This window comes from Eutrigla gurnardus, assembly GCF_963514095.1.
Source record: "Eutrigla gurnardus genome assembly, chromosome: 10".
NCBI lineage: Eukaryota > Metazoa > Chordata > Actinopteri > Perciformes > Triglidae > Eutrigla > Eutrigla gurnardus.
Genome location: NC_139924.1, coordinates 28,007,419 through 28,024,178, shown reverse-complemented (window position 1 = coordinate 28,024,178; position 16,760 = coordinate 28,007,419). Strand labels below are relative to the sequence as shown.

The 16,760-nt window shown below is 42.9% G+C and overlaps 1 protein-coding gene across 1 annotated transcript in view; it reads left to right on the top strand.

The window, feature by feature from the left end:
* Positions 1-3,689: 3,689 nt before the first annotated feature.
* Positions 3,690-16,760, top strand: part of LOC311019383 (roundabout homolog 2) — a 50,781-nt gene continuing 37,710 nt past the window's right edge. The window contains exons 1-2 of the mRNA XM_084018750.1: positions 3,690-4,185; positions 14,889-15,215. Of these exons, the coding sequence (XP_083874876.1) occupies positions 4,131-4,185; positions 14,889-15,215 (382 nt within the window). The 5' untranslated portion in view covers positions 3,690-4,130. The remainder of the gene's footprint in view (positions 4,186-14,888; positions 15,216-16,760) is intronic.

The following is a 16,760-nucleotide window of genomic DNA, read 5'->3' as shown; positions in this document are numbered from 1 at the left end:
GAGCATCGGATGTAAATGAGTTGCCGCCGTAGGCCCCACGCTGCTCTGACACTCAGCCTATTAATAAACTCCACGGCCCTCCTGGCTATCTGAAGGTCCTTATGCACTCTCCACAACACACACACATATGCACACTCTCCATTGGGGAACAAAAAACTCCTCCGACAGATGAATCTGCTGACACGGTGTGTTAGCGGGTCAACAGCCAAGAGAGGTAAACCGCTGCAGACGAGGAATCGCCGCTGTGAGAGACTTTCTTTTGGGGGGGGGGGGGGCTGTGAGTGTGACGCAATATGGAGTTCGTCATAATGAGATGGAGCCGGCCGGTGATCTCTGATCACACGAGGTCAGAGCTGAGAGGTCGAGAGGTCGACAGCTGAACCTCACATTCTTCACCGCAGTCAGACAGACAGACTGCCACCATCTGTACACACACACACACACACACACATAGACACACACAGACATCAATCGATCAAAGAAACCGATCGATCTGCAAACGTCCTCACGATTGTTCACAATAGTTAACGAGTACTTTGAGGAATATAGTTTGATTCTAGGAAATATTTGTTTGCTTCTTGCCACGAATGATAACGTTAATTTAAATATTTCAAGAGAGAGAGAAAAGTGTTGTGACTCTGTGCGGCGTAAGCCACCCCAGAGGTCTAGATAGTAGCTCACATTAGTCCAGAGACCAGACCAGACTATGTGGAGGAACCAGAGACTGTCTGTGGTCCCCCAGAGGTCTAGATAGTAGCTCACATTAGTCCAGAGACCAGACCAGACTATGTGGAGGAACCAGAGACTGTCTGTGGTCTCCCAGAGGTCTAGATAGTAGCTCACATTAGTCCAGAGACCGGACCAGACTATGTGGAGGAACCAGAGACTGTCTGTGGTCCCCCAGAGGTCTAGATAGTAGCTCACATTAGTCCAGAGACCAGACCAGACTATGTGGAGGAACCAGAGACTGTCTGTGGTCCCCAAGAGGTCTAGATAGTAGCTCACATTAGTCCAGAGACCAGTCCAGACTATGTGGAGGAACCAGAGACTGTCTGTGGTCCCCCAGAGGTCTAGATAGTAGCTCACATTAGTCCAGAGACCAGACCAGACTATGTGGAGGAACCAGAGACTGTCTGTGGTCCCCCAGAGGTCTAGATAGTAGCTCACATTAGTCCAGAGACCGGACCAGACTATGTGGAGGAACCAGAGACTGTCTGTGGTCCAAACAACAAGGTCTCTGCTGTATTTAAGTCCAGATTACCTTATTTGGAGTGTTGACGGAGCAGCTACAATGTTAGCATAGCGTAGCACCCATCAACCAGACTCCATTCAGAAAACCAGCGTTTTAAGTTATCTTGTCGTCGTGCAGACAGACCTAACAAAGCATGACTCAGCACTTTTTACTGATCACCGTCATTATGGAGTTATTTCAGCATCCTTTTCATCTGGTTATTGATATTAAATCACAGATAAATTGTTTATTTTAGGTTCATCCAGCTGGAGTAAACCTTGCTATTCACAGTGAATACTATGAACCCAGACAGGAGATCGTTTGGTAGAAAAAGACATCAGACAGACTCCGAGACTCCACTGTTAAGACGCCCTCTATTTTAAGCCTGTTTGTGGCCCTTAATAAGCTACACACTTCCAGCGAGCCCCAGATTGAAGCCATTGTGGGGCCTCTCTTTCTGTCACGCCTTCCAACAGACATCTGGACTCCTCTGCTGTTGCCCAATTTCCAGTCCCATTGAAGTGGGACAAAAGAGAGCAGGCGTCTGACCGTCCAAAAGTCACTCTCCATCATGTTGGGCTCTCGCAGCCTGACATGGAGACAATGAGGCGGAGGAAGAAGAGGCAACGGCACCAGGGAAGAGCTCTGGTCTGTGCTGGAGGAGGAAGGGGGGGGGGGGGGGTAAGTGAAACAGAGATCATACCCCCCAGGGGAGCTGTGTTTGTCCACAGGAGGAGGACGGAGGGGCAGATTGTGGAGGGAGGGAATGGGAGTGAAACAACAGCTGCTTGATAAATCAGAGAGTGGATGCTACAACAGCCAGGCTTGAAGGATCTGGATGCAGAACGACTGTTGGCGTGGCGTGCTCTCCATCATCACCACCACCACCACCATCATCATCAGCAGCAGCAGCCATGGAGACGATGCTGATGAGACCCAGGAAAACGATGGCGGTTGTTCTGAGGTGGCGACGCCGCTTCGCTGAGTGATTCTTTAAGAACAACGGTGCTTGGCGGCACTTAAGTGTCAAGGTTATTTGAAACCGCGCATATTTACCTCAAGAGTGGAAATAAAATAAGATGATCTCACAGGCAAGAGTGCAGAATGATCAATCCTGTATTTTATTGCTTATTTCATACTACGAATGTTCATATAAATTCAGATCAGTCGTGCTTGAAGACAACAGGTGAAGATGGAAACGGAGCATTAAGAAAGGGGAAAATGAGCAGCGTTGAAAGTTATTATATGAATATTATATGAATGTTAACCCTAAGTGGCGAACAAGAAGACAACGTAGATATGAGATGAATGTGAATTTTGCCGGTAATATCAAGGTCAAGAGAGTCTCATTTCAACGTATGTTGACCGGCCGCAATAACAACCTCACACTCTCGCACAATGAACACGTGTTCCCTTGGCTGTATATTATTGGCCAAAAGTTCTCTGGCCAGCTCTGATTGGACTTCCTAACCAGGAAGCAGTGAGATTAAACAAGCTTGTATGAGATAGCGCTAAACGTTGGTTTACGATGTAGAGAAGAAGATACCAACTTCCCAACATGTACCAGTATGAATATGAGGAAGATGTACTGGGAGAAGTTGAAAATATTCAATTTATGGCGCAACCTTTTTTTAATTCATTTTTAATTTATTTAATAATTTATTTTTTATTTTTTATTTATATTTAACGTTTGATTATTTTATTTGGTATTATTATTTTATTATTTTGATTTATTATTATTATTATTTTTATAATTATTTTTGTATTATTGTTTTATTATATATATATATTATATGTTTTTATGTCAGTACGAGCCTGAAAATTCACACAGGCATGAGGTCTAACTTTCAGCCAATCGTTGACCGCCCTTATACTTTGGCCCCGCCCTCTGGAGCTGTCAATCACAACAAGGCCGTTGGGCCGAAGCTCTTTCGCCGGGGGGAAAAACTGATTCCAACCCGAATTTGAGCTAGAAGGAGGATTTTAACGAGGAGGTGAGTTCTAATGAACCTTCACAAACATTTTCAGCTACATTCTGTAACGTTTGTTGAATATGGAAAACACGTAAACAGACAAACTATCTCTAAAAATAACGTAGTTTAGTAACACGTAGAGGCTAATCATTAGCCGCTAATGTAAGCTAGGTGGCGGATGTTGTCGTTGATCAATGACGTGTTTTAAGTCAACTCTAAACCTTAAATTATATTTTATTCATGGCATAAACTTAACGCTCTAAAAAATCCAAAGCTCGTTTTGCCTTTTTAACTTCGGCAATGACGGAATAAAACAGGAATAGCTCTCCTGTTGGGAGCAGGTTTTTGATTCCTTATTTATAGCTGGAGATTTGACGCGCGCGCACGCACACAGAGAGGGGGAAGGGGAGGGGGGGAGTACTGTCTCTTTAAAGAGTGACTCCCGGAGGTTGGCGTGGATTTGTTGCGAGGAGCAGTGAGTGCGGACGGAGCTCAGCTCTGCATGCGCTGCGCTTCATTTTCGTTCTGCGGCCGAAACTACCCGGATCAGACAGACAAGAGAGGGGGACTATTTTATTCATGACCCCGGCTAAATATAGTTATATCTCTTGTTTATTTTTTAGTTGTTGGTTTCAGCAGCATCTTGGAAAGAAGTCGGTGCGTGTGCGTGCGTGTGCGGGGATGAAGAAGCGCTGCTGCTGAGTTTTGTTGTTAGGTTTTCATTGGGGCGGTGGTGCTGCTGCTGGTGCCGCCGCTGCTGCTGCTCCTCTCTGGGACTGACATGAAAGTTTTGTTGGGTGGTGATTGTGAAATATTCCAGTTGATGCTCAGGCTGATGAAAACGTCTCCGTGTTTGCTGTTTTTTTTGTTTTTGATTTAATTGATAGTGGACTCTGAACAGGCTGCAGACTCTGGAGAGAGTGGAGATGAACTTTGGAAATATACTTCTTGTGATTGTCTCATTCATCACCATCGCATCTGGTAAGATATGTCTTTTTAAATGTTTCTCTCTCTCTCTCTCTCTGTCTATTTGTCACACACACACACACACACACACACACACACACACACACACACACACACACACACACACGGTCCGTATGGCGTGACTGCCTCATCGTCCATCCCATCGTGTTATGTATCCTTCCAGATGAATCTAAATGTTGTGTTTAGTCAGGCGGCAACTTAATGTTCTGAATAGTGAAGCCAACGCTGATGTCCCTTAAACTGTCATTCTCTGCTGGCCACCAGGGGGCGACTCCTCTCTGGTTGTATTGAAGTCTATGAGAAAATGGTCCTACTTCTCTCTGCTGGCCACCAGGGGGCGACTCCTCTGGTTGTATAGAAGTCTATGAGAAAATGGTCCTACTTCTCTCTGCTGGCCACCAGGGGGCGACTCCTCTCTGGTTGTATAGTAGTCTATGAGAAAATGGTCCTACTTCTCTCTTGATGTATTATCTCAGTAAACATTGTAAACATGAGTTTATGGTCTCAGTCTCTAGTTTCAAGTCTTCTTCAATCCAGCATGATGTTCATTTAGTACATTATGGTCCATTTAGAGTCCACCAGACCAGAAAGCAGGGGATGCTTTAGGGGGCGGGGCTTACCTGCTGATTGACAGGTCTCTACCACGCTACCAATGCTAGTTAGCTACTAAAATGACTTTAACACTCAGCTGTAAAGTTAACCTAGAATTATAGAAGACTTTGTTAACAGCTTCACTCCAGAATCCACATGGATCCAGATCCAGTAAGGGTGCCGTTCTGCCGCTTGTGTTTATCTGATCCACCCGTCGCTCCTCCGCAGTCCAAATATGGTCACTTCCTTCATTGGTTGCAAAAATTCCAAGATGGCGATGGCCAAAATGCTTCAGAGCTGTAGTCCACAAACCAACGGATGACGTCACCATGACTACGTCCACTTCTTATAGACTGTCTGTGCGTTTCGCTGCATTTCCAACGCCTCTCACAGAGTGGGAACATCCAACCAGGAAATCATGAAGTAAAATGCATTAATTTGTAATATTTAAACAGCACTAGAAAGCCATGTGGATGCATATTTCCCCTGAGCACTGAGGTGGTCTCACATGGAGTCCATTAGGCAGCAGCTGAGGTCAAAGTGAAACCATTTAAAACCTCTCACTTTTAGCTCAGCTGTGAGCACATAAACTCCCAGAGACGTTGTCTCTTCATAGTCTGAAGAGCCTCCACCTCCTCCCAAAAATGGGTTTTGGTGGATGCACGCATATAGAAAAAAATGCTTTTAAAAGCTCACTTTGATTACCTTTTGAGAAAGGGATTATATTTTTTAACCATTGCTCTAATAACAGATTACATTTGTGATCCTTAATCCAAAACCCAAATAAAAGCAGAGCTCAGAAAAAACAATTCATGAAAGTGCAGATGTTTTTTTTCTTCATTGTGCATTTTAGGTCTGAATGGCAGACATCTTCAATCACTAATGTACAACATCAAAGCCCAACTGATGCTGCATTTTAGATCAAATATTGATATTTATGTTTGAGTAATCTAAAAACAATATATCAGCTGATGTGAATTCATTTGCACAACATTTTAGATTGTGTGAAGCAATGTTTTTACGAGAGGGTTTTGTTTTTATCGCACACCCACAAGTCCATGGTGGCCTGATTCATTACACCTGCTGGTGGTTTTATTGATGCCATGCTGCTGAGTGAGAGTTAGTCGCGTTACCGGGCCAACAGAGGTAGTAAAGTTTGTCCAGCCTCAACAAATAATGTGAGAAACACTGAATGTGAAACATAACGTTTGTTTACAAAAAACCCCACGAGGCACCTTTTAAAAAAAAAAAAAAAAAAAAAAAAAAAAAAAACCTGCAAGAACTGATTGAGTGAACACATCCAGCATAGTCATGGGACGATGAAAATTAATAAAGTAATAATAAATTATTGCGATTCACGACACCATCCCGAAAATCATCAAAATACCCTTAAAACGGCAGCAGAACTGGAACTTTACCATATTTTACCTCACATTTTGTCGAGAAACACATGTTAATTGAATTACAGATATAACACATATTTTTTTTAGGGAAGATCGTAAAAGACAAATACAGAAAAATACATTTTAAAAATATTAAATGACATGAGTCGGAGCTAGACAGCTTTTTCAATTCACTCGTTACAATACTCATGGTTATACCCATAATGCAAAATAATCTCTATCAATTCATACCTTAATTGAGATATCACCCATCCCCTAATCTAGCAGATACAACATTAGCTTTCATTTGAGTCGTGTTTCTGTAGCTCTTCTCTCTCTCTTAGCTCTGTTTTTGGTCTCCACCATCTCCAGAGGGAAATATCTCTCTTTTTAGCCGCTGTGTTCACCAGCTGGTCGCTAACTTTGTCCATCTGCTGTTCGGTGTTGGACAGGAAGCGTACGGTGAGATATTCAGAGGATTTTCATGGAAAACATTTGCTGATGAAAGCAGGTGAAATCAAAGCAATGAGCTCAAAGATGCCAAAATGCTTCGATGAGCCCCGATTCTTTGTGAGACTGTCACTAGCAGTGGCCCCTTTCACACACATGTAGTTGTGTGATCCGGAACTATCGATTATAGCAGCTTAAAAAGCTTGTGACAGTTGGAAACATAAACTTGCAGGTCTTCTCTTGTGGACAAAGTGTGTATTTCTAAATAACCACAAACATATCTGTGGCATTTCAGCACTGCTATCTAATGTGATTTATTGGCTGACATTTACGTAAATACCAACATGTCCGTCACAAACAACTGGATATCCTTCGATTTTCTTCAGCTTACAGAAATACTTTGTATTTGGGCCCCAGCATATCATAAAAGAATACTGCCATCTACTGGTCAACTGTCACAACGTATTAAAGTTGAGCTGAAATTAAAAATGCCCTTTAAACCCTTTTAGATTAGAAAATATCTATTTTATATCAAACTGAAATATAATTAATTTGAAACTTGCTTTCATCAGCTAGTACCAACCGATTTCAGTCAATAATATCCCAACTAGGGATGGGACCAATTAGGATTGTATGGCGAATTGGGATAAATTACACGCACAATTAGTTGATCATGGTGAATTTCCATTATCGGGATAATCGTAAAGCTGTTATTTATTAATCTTTTATTTATGCAGGTGCGACTTTCTGATTTATGATCATCTTATTTCAGATTATTTCATTGTTTTTCCACACAATACAAATATTAGTTTCTTAATAAAAAGTGTAACGTAATGCCCAGCATGTTTAAGTGTTTCGATGATTATCAGCATAATATCATGAATTAATCTGGCCGGGATAATCGTGACATGAAATCTTCAAACCTCTACAAACCTTCAAACCTTTACACCCTCTTCAAAGGTAAACTAGAATGACACCTTATTATATACAGTATTCGTGAGTGGAGTCCAGCTGCCGCCTCTCATATTAAAGGCACTTTTAAACGGCCACACCATCAGCACACGAATATGTCGAGTGGATATTTTCTCTCATTCCCACCTCTATTATACTGCATGTAGGCATACGGTGAGATTCATAAAAAAAACAAACACTTGAGAGAAGAGGATTCAACACGCTGGCTTATATAAGACGGTACATGTTTTGTTTAGTCTGCTAATAACCTCGTCTCTGCCGGTCTGAAGATGAGTTTTCTTTGTGTTTTCTCAGCTAAACCGAAAAAATCTCCTTCACAAATCAGTTGAGCACGGCGCCCCCCCCCCTCCTCACATGAGCCGAGCCTCAATTAAGACGGCGTCAGTGTCGACTCATTGAAATGTCACTTGTCTGGCGCTGCTCTCGGGCTTGTTGGTGTGCTCGCCGTGGAACTAATCAACAACCCTTAGCCGGTGATTTGTGTCCACTCTGTCCTCCGCTCATCATCGATGACAAATGTAGCTGAAGGCCGGCTTAAAGCCCCCCCCACCCCACCCCCCTGTTGACGAAGCGACCAGCGGATGATGAAACCACCGAGCGCCTCACACGCGAGTCATTTCCCCGGATGTCGATGATGCCCCCCCCCACACTTCTGGTACAGATGATGTCATGCGGAGATGGGCTCGCCTCCAAAACAAAAGGCTGGGAAAAGTGCAGACTGTTGCCAGAAGTAAAAAAAAATCACACCTGTCTTCTCTGCTTTTGAAATGTAGCTCTCCGTGGCACGTTGTTGCCCCCGCCGCAGATTACTTGGCAACGCCATGAGAGCTCCTTGAATGTTTTTGGCCTCTTTAAGCATGTAAATTGATTTGAGATTGAAAAAAGACACCAGCAAATCTCAGCAGACAGCCACCCGCCCCACAGATAAGCTGCCAGCCTTCTGCTCCCGTCTCACTTTGACTCCTAAAGTTAGCCTGCCTGCACATTGACAGCAATGCAGGGGGGGATGCGAGGGTAATACTTCCAGATACCAACTAATGAAATTGCCCCCCCCCCACCCCTTCATTACATAATGCCACCCACCGCCAGGAGACAGATATAGACTCAACATGTTTTTTCAAGATCCCCCCCCCTCGGCTCCTTAACTGTGTGTTAGATGAGGCAGAAATGTAGGAGACGCCGCGAGCAAACACATGGGCGTTTTGTCTGAGGTTGCAATTAGGACCGATGCAACAGCTTGTCCGTCAGAGCGGCGTGCCGCACTAATGTGCATCATTTGGCCCGGGTTTGATTTCTTACTGAGGGAGTTCACACGTCTAATCGTCCTTCCACGCGTGCTCGGATCATAATGTATAGGTCACATGACGTTTGTACAGTATGGAAATGCCACGATCATCCTGGCCTTAATAATTCACCATATTATCCCGATAACCATCAACATATCTCCACTGGAATCCCTAGCTTTTATTGCATCACAGATAATCTAATAATCTTACATAAGATGATCATAAACCTCAAGGTCTCCCTGCATAAATAAAAAAATATATTTTTGTATCCTGCATTTTTTTTTTTTATCGATCGAATGTCGATTCACCACGATCAAGTTATTATCGCTAGCATACAGTGTAGTTTATAGGAAGAGAAATGTGTAAAAATATGTATAAAATATATACAAGGAGAAAACATAAATCCATTACCATATAATATTTCTCAACAAGACAAAAATTGATACTATGACAAACTGAGACTTTCTTGACTTACAAAATCATCATCATGTGTCTAATTCAAACATGATCATAAAAGAATTTGTCTCTCATTGTTGACTAACGTATGTATTATTTCAGAAATAATGTCCCATGTGTGGGTCAAAGAGAGGAACATATAGGCTTTAACTTCGACAACTCAGAGCTGTTGAATCCGATTTTGTGTGCATGAGGATCACGTGGGTCCCCCCCAGACCTCCCCGACACATTAACTCGTCCGTGGAGTAGCTTTGAGACTGCACAAGAGAGCGATAACCTTGCATAACACCCTCTCATTCACTTATTTTCCCTCCCTCCCCCCTGTGTGAGGGTCATAAAAGTGGAGATGTGTTTATGAGGCTCTCATTAAATCATCCTCCCGCTCGGGGCTTCGGCACAAAGACGCGTTCCTCGTAACCTCCGGTGCTCTAGCGCCGTTTCCCGTCGCTTCGCTGTGTTGGATGCGAGCCTTCAGGAGGGAAACCTGTTGAATTGGACATCATTGCAAAAGCAACCGGCTTCCGTGTTTCATTCGCTACTGAGAAACAACTTGAAGCAGTCGGATGTTGAATGTAAAGTTGTTGTTTTTTAAACATTTTTTTAAAATATTCCCCCGCACTAATTTGCCGCTGAGCTGAAGCATCAGTTAGGGAAACATTTTGGCCTGCGTTTATGTAATCTCTGTAATAGCCGACGTCCTCCTTCTTGTTCGTCTCTCTTGTAAACAAGAAAGTCATTTCACACCAGAATGCCCCAGATTAATATTTTTTCCACACAAATCAAAGTTGCACTCTAAATTCCCCAAAGGCGGCGGCGGCGTATCTCTGAGGACTGGCGGCGGCGGCTCTAATGGGCCGTGTTTATGATCTGACAAAAAAAAACATGCTTCACAGACGTCGCCCGATATCGCCGCTGACGTTTATTTTTCCGTGTCACAACCAGTTGGGAGAGGAGTTTATTTTTTTGCTAAAAGGTGCTTTCAACTGCCGCATCGCAATCTTCCTGTCACGAGCCGCCGCGGTGGAAATGTGCCGCCGCCGCCGTGCTCAAGGTGGCACGGACTCTTAACTGATTGCACACTTGTCATGGCAGCAGCTTGTTGCTCTTCTTCCTTTTTGACAAGACTATATTTTCTCTGTAACAAGTGGCACCACTTTGATAGTGTTGCCGTTAAGTAGCCGTTTGTCCTCATTAATAATCCCCACTGGGAACGATGGAGGACGCGATCGCAAAAGTTAGAGCTTTGTTGTTGTTTTTTGCTGTTCTGGTCAATAACGACACTATGATGCGTAAAGGGGAATTGTCAATGCTTTTTTTTCTTATTAATATGACGTGAGATTCAGTTGTAAAACAGCCAGGGATACTTTCTACTTCATACATTTCAGAGTACTTTTCCACTTTTACTTGAGTAAAGAAGTAGAATCAGTACTTCTTCTTTTACCAGAACACAAGTATCTGTACTTCTACTTGAGGATAGCGTGTCTGTTCTTTTGATGCCTCTGCAGAAAGCCACCTCTTATGCCTCAACATTTAATACATTACTATAATAAGAATGTTGACTATGGTTGCTTTAATTTGTATGACTACACTTTTTTGGGTGAGAGCCTGTATACTAATACTGACAGGATGATATAGGATTTCATCACGAATAGTGATTTAAAAACAAAACACAGTATCACTTTTAGCAAACCACAAAATAAAAGAAATAAAGAAACAAAAACTATAAAATAAGCAGGCAGCTCAGATAAAATCAGAATATGCTTTCAGATAAGTGTGTTTTTAAAAGACGCAGACTCATACAGCCTTATAAATACATTTATTTTAAAAATATGAATGTAAAATGAATACGAATTATGAATATCGCCCAATATAATGATAATCCATAATATAATTGATCATTATAAGGATAATATAACGAATCACAATTATTTTGCCTGATATATCATGTAAAAATGTGTTTCTGAGATGCTTTTAAATCTCATCCTGCACTTGGACAGCATCATTGTGGGCATTAAAATTCCTTCTGACATTTTTCTCTCTTTCCAAGCACACACAGTCGATACAATGAATACACAAGTATTTGTCATGGTGACATTCCTGCCATTCAAACCAGAACTTCCCGGTATGTGCTGAAACGCTGAGTACAAGGACAGCTGGGTCTCATTAAGCTGGAAGGAGAACATTAGAAAACGGAGAGCCTCGACTACAGCCGCTATAAATGGGTACAATAAAGGCAGGAAAATTACCCATTGATAATAGTTAATGGCATTGTTAATGGCGGATTGATGGCGTTGTTTGGTGGTGGGAATGATGAGGTGCTCATCGGAGGGATCAACGAGAGAATAAGAGACAAAGAACAATAAAGATTACATTTAAATGCCTTTTTGAAGTTGGAGCTAAATCATTTGTCTCAAGAGAGCCATTATAGTGTTTTTATTGGAAGTAAAGATAAAACATCCTGATACAGATCTATAATAGGATGCATAGCAAGTTGTACTTTAATCACTGCAGGAAATCTCACTGAGATCAACACACAGCCACGCTTATTAAAATAATCACATCTATTCGTCAAATGTAAAGTCCCTTGGAGGAATCAGTGTTCCTTCCGCTTTACATTAAAGCTGCACTGATTTTCTTCTTCATGCCAACAGTGGATGTGAAAGAGAATCCATACTACTCTGAATACAAAAAATAACCCAAGATATTGTTTTTTTTAATGACGAAGGTCTTCTGTGAATTTAGATGATGCACCGTCTTTAAAAAAGTAAAGTCAGGGAACCTGGAGTTGGGGTTTTGTCTTGTACCAAAGGTTTCTGTTGAAGATTTTGTTTTATTTAGCAATAATTTGTCAGCTGAGAAAATAACCCTCATAATGTCATCGTGACATCACCACATCATCAGGGTTACCTTGGCTTGGCCGTGGAGACCTTTAAATTCATAACGGAAAGCCGGCTTTCCAAACTTTAAAAGATTCCATTGAGTTGCATTCTGGGAAGTGTAGGATCCAGCTTGTACAACATCATCGACTTTAGCACCAGATATTTTTGACTTTGCGGCATGGATTTATACACAGCCTTCATGGAAGTGTGGCATTAAACTGCTGGAAGTAATCTTTTAAGAAGTTAACTCTCTCACAGTATTTGTTTTCATGGTGAAATCCAGTTATGATGAGAGGAAGAGTTCAGAGTGATGTAACTGTGTCACATGAGCTGGGATTTGAAACTGCCAGTGAATCCTTTTAAAAACACGGTTCAGCACCAGGACATCGCTCAGCTGCAGAGACTCAGTAATAATATTTATTTCTGTGGACAGTCGGTCAAATGTGTCAATATTTACTCACATAGATACCAGACAGATGTGATGGAATACAGTCTAAGGGACATTGTGAGGACTACATGGCGGACGATGTGGAGGAGGATGTGGAGGACTAAATAGAGGACCAGGTAGAGGACCACGTAGGCCATGTGGAGGACTATGTAGAAGACTATGTAGAGGACTATGTACTGAGCTCATCTTTAAAATGTAAAACCTCTTTCAGGTCGTTTTCTCTGCTCCCTTAGTTACGTCGCTGCCGTCACACAATTAAAACGTGTCAGAGAAACAGCAGCTGGCGGACCATCAATAATAAATACAGACGTATTTTTTATAATAATAAACACATATTATAACTAATTTATTGTAATTAAAATTCTCCTGGACAGCAGTGATGCAGCATAAATATCTAGGGCTATTTTGAAAGGTAAGAACAACAAGAGCCGTTGTCAACGTGGAGGCAATAAGAGTATTTCCCTAAATTAATAAACTAATAAACTCTGTGGCCGTTAGTGTGATGATGCTCAATGCATGATGGTATATAGCGCTCGGTTAGTGTCCGTGGGTCGTGCACCACTTGATGAAATGTGGGATACTGTGAGTCCACCATACGGAGTTTAATAAACCGCAGAGTGAGTAGTGATTTCTGACTAAGTGTGGGGGACTGAGCGGAGGTGCTATGTCACATTTTAATGGCTCGATTAGTATTCATCCACATCCTGTATTAGTGTTTTTTTTTTTTCTCTTGAGCTGTCCAGGGTTTTGACCTTGGGGTGCCGAGCCGAGAGAGAGCGCTCGCATCGCTCGCATCGCTCGCATCGCTCTTTAGTTGTTTACTTCAGGTTCGTGCCATGGTGGCGACTCGGCGGCCCCCGCGGGGATCAAATCACTTCACCAACAGACGTAAATCTGCTTACAGATGAAAAGTGAGGATTTGTCCCGATGCCTCAGATTTAAAGTATAATGCAACCGAAAGCATGTGTGTCATTGGGTTACTCCTGACTGCTCCTCTCCAGTGATAATGGAGGATTTCATGCCGTCGAGATTATGTGCTGAAAATAATGCCTCAGACAGAGCAGCACAATAATCAGTGGCACAGTGACCATTTCGCTTTTTCTTTTTTCCCCTGCCAGAGCGAGGGAGAGACCATCTGTTCTTAAAAGCAGTGGCGTTTTGAATTATTCATTTTTCCAACTGTAACACACTGTTAAGAGACATTTGGTCTTCGTCTAAAAGCTCACCTTCGGATTTGAAGCGGCGTTTGCCTTTTTTTCCCTCTCTCACAGCTGAGGGAAGATGGCAACGGATCCCCAGAGACGAATATGAGAGTTTATCTTTATCTCCCTCCTCTGAAATGCGTAGATCTGCTCGTCTTATTCTCAGCTTTCCACCAACTGTCATCTTTACCTTGGCAGCCATCCTGATTGAGACAGAGATTGGCCATTACGTTATCCCACGGCTCATTGAATTCTCTGTACAGGCAGTTTCTTCTGGGGAAAACACAGCCCAGATATATCTGTAAATGTATTCGGCTTATGACGATATATGAAAAGTTACCGTCGTGATTATTCTGGCCAGAATATCGATATTATCCAAATAATTATGAAAATATACTTACAACTATTAAGATGGCATTTAAACATACTGGAATCTACGACAATGGAAAAAACTCAGAATTTATTGGATTAAAGTCGTACATTTATGAAAAAAAACCCTCTTATTTTCAAGATGAAAGAAAAACGAGATGATTTGAGATGGGATTTGTAGTCCACCAGGACACAATACGACAGATCATCAAATTAATCGAGTTTAATGGTTTATGACTTTATAATCTTGTAAATTTGTGAGTTTTATTCACGTAAATGCACTACTTCAATCTCGAAAATATGTGTGTATGTATGTTTGTATGTACGTATGTATATTTATATATATATTTAGGTATCTATATATGTAGCTACTGTGCTTTGCTCTTTGCAGAATATCACAAGAACAAATGGATATCAAATAGTGATCTGAGTGGTTCAGGTTGCAAGGTTTTTGTTGTAAAATGTGTCCTTTTGATTTCTTCGTTGACCTTCAGAGAGAGATTACCCATCATGCTGCTCCACTACACACACATTCATCCAACACACGACCAGAGTCGTCGTCCTGCAGACTCAAAAACGAAAATGTTCTCACTTTCCAAATGGACGAGATTACACTGTGTGTTCCCCATGATGATGGTGATAACGTCTCCTCCGCTTCACAGGGTCCCGGGCGAGGTTTGAAGATGGCGCGCCGCGGATCGTGGAGGACCCCTCGGATTTGATCGTCTCCAAGGGGGAGCCCGCCACCCTCAACTGCAAGGCAGAGGGCAGACCGGCGCCCGGCATCGAGTGGTACAAGGATGGCGAGCGCGTGGAGACGGACAAAGACGACCCCCGCTCTCACCGCATGCTCCTGCCCAGCGGCTCGCTCTTCTTCCTGCGCATCGTGCACGGGCGCCGCAGCAAGCCGGATGAGGGCATCTACACCTGTGTGGCCCGCAACTACCTGGGAGAGGCCATTAGTCGGAACGCTTCGCTGGATGTTGCCAGTAAGGCTCTACATTATTGATCATAGTCCTAAAAAGTGTGTGCGTGTTCAGTGTACAGATGCTCACGGTTGTGTCCTGGGTCTTTTTGCAGCCGTCTGGCAGGTTTATGAAGGTCCACTGGAGAGTTTGAGGGTGGTGTGGGTGGAAATGCATTTTGTTGTGAGTTATAGTCCTCCTAATTTTAGGCCACCGTGGCAATAGTGTACATGGTGTGTTTTTTCCACCTTGAGAGGAGTTTTATCCACTAATTTAAATGTGTGACTATAAAGGTAGTAATTAGCTTAGAATGTTTGTTTTGGTAAAAAGGGAAATTCTGGTGTTTTTTTTTTTTTTTTTAATCGTGTGTCTGTTGTCACCAGGCAGCAACCTCTGGTTCTGAAAAGTGAAGCCAAAAGTGAAGTGCCTAAAACTTGCATTCTCTTTGCTGGCCACCAGAAAACTTCCATACAATCCTATCTGATTGTATAGAAGTCCAATAAAAATGACTGTAATGATCGTAAACGTTCGAGTTTATGGTCTCAAACTCTAGTTTCAAGTCTTCTTCAATCCAGCATGATGTTCATTTAGTACATTATGGTCCATTTAGAGTCCAGCAGACCAGAAAGCAGGGGATGCTTTAGGGGGCGGGGCTTACCTGCTGATTGACAGGTCGCTACCACGCTAACAATGTTGTTACTTGTAACTGTGGGTGACCGTGGATCAGCCCTTGCATCACTGACCGCTTCACAACAAGCCAGATGGAAATGATGGAAATTGTGGCTTTTTTTTGGTAACACAAAGTGTTGCTGACCTTCAGATTATCACCGAATCCCCTGCGAGTTCATCAACAAATCACGTGTGCGGCCGTGCGTGTCTTAACTGTGTTTTCCTTTTGTGTGCTGCCGAGAACGACGGCTGCTGGTGTGAGCTTCATCCTCTCAGAGAAAAATGCACTCAAGTAAAAAACGCCGCGTCTATTATTCTCTCCTTGTTCGAGGACGTTGCTGTCGTCTAAATGTGCCAGTGTGACTCGGCCCTGGGCTGGACTGCAGCTCCTCTTTGGCGTGAGGAAATGGATTAGTCGCTAGGTTGATTAGGGGAAGAAGCATAGCAGAGTAGCAAGGTCAAAGAAAAAACACAAAACAGCAATTTGGTCTTATCTTCCACCACATTGAGGCTTCCTTACTGGCGAGTGAGCGTCTGCAAGTGCTCGTGGCGTCTGACCTCATACTGCAAAAATAGGACTCGGATATATTCTGTGCATCGGGGAACCACGAGCAGCTGCAACCGATGCAGATACCCAAGCTGGGAGAAGATGCGATGTGTGGGCCGATAGTGAAATTTAATGTCGTGTGCAGCTGGAGATTACCGTGCCGTCATATCGGTAAAGAGATGATTCACCTGCGGGCACTGAGTGACTAACCGTATTAATAAGTGCCTGTTTTTGCTCCTTATCTCGCTGCCTGGAGAGGGCATATGCTAAGACAGCGTGGTGGTGGTCTAAGACTCCCCCTCCCCTCTGTGTGAGGGTGTGCTGACTGTGGGGTAAATAGTGACCCAATTAGC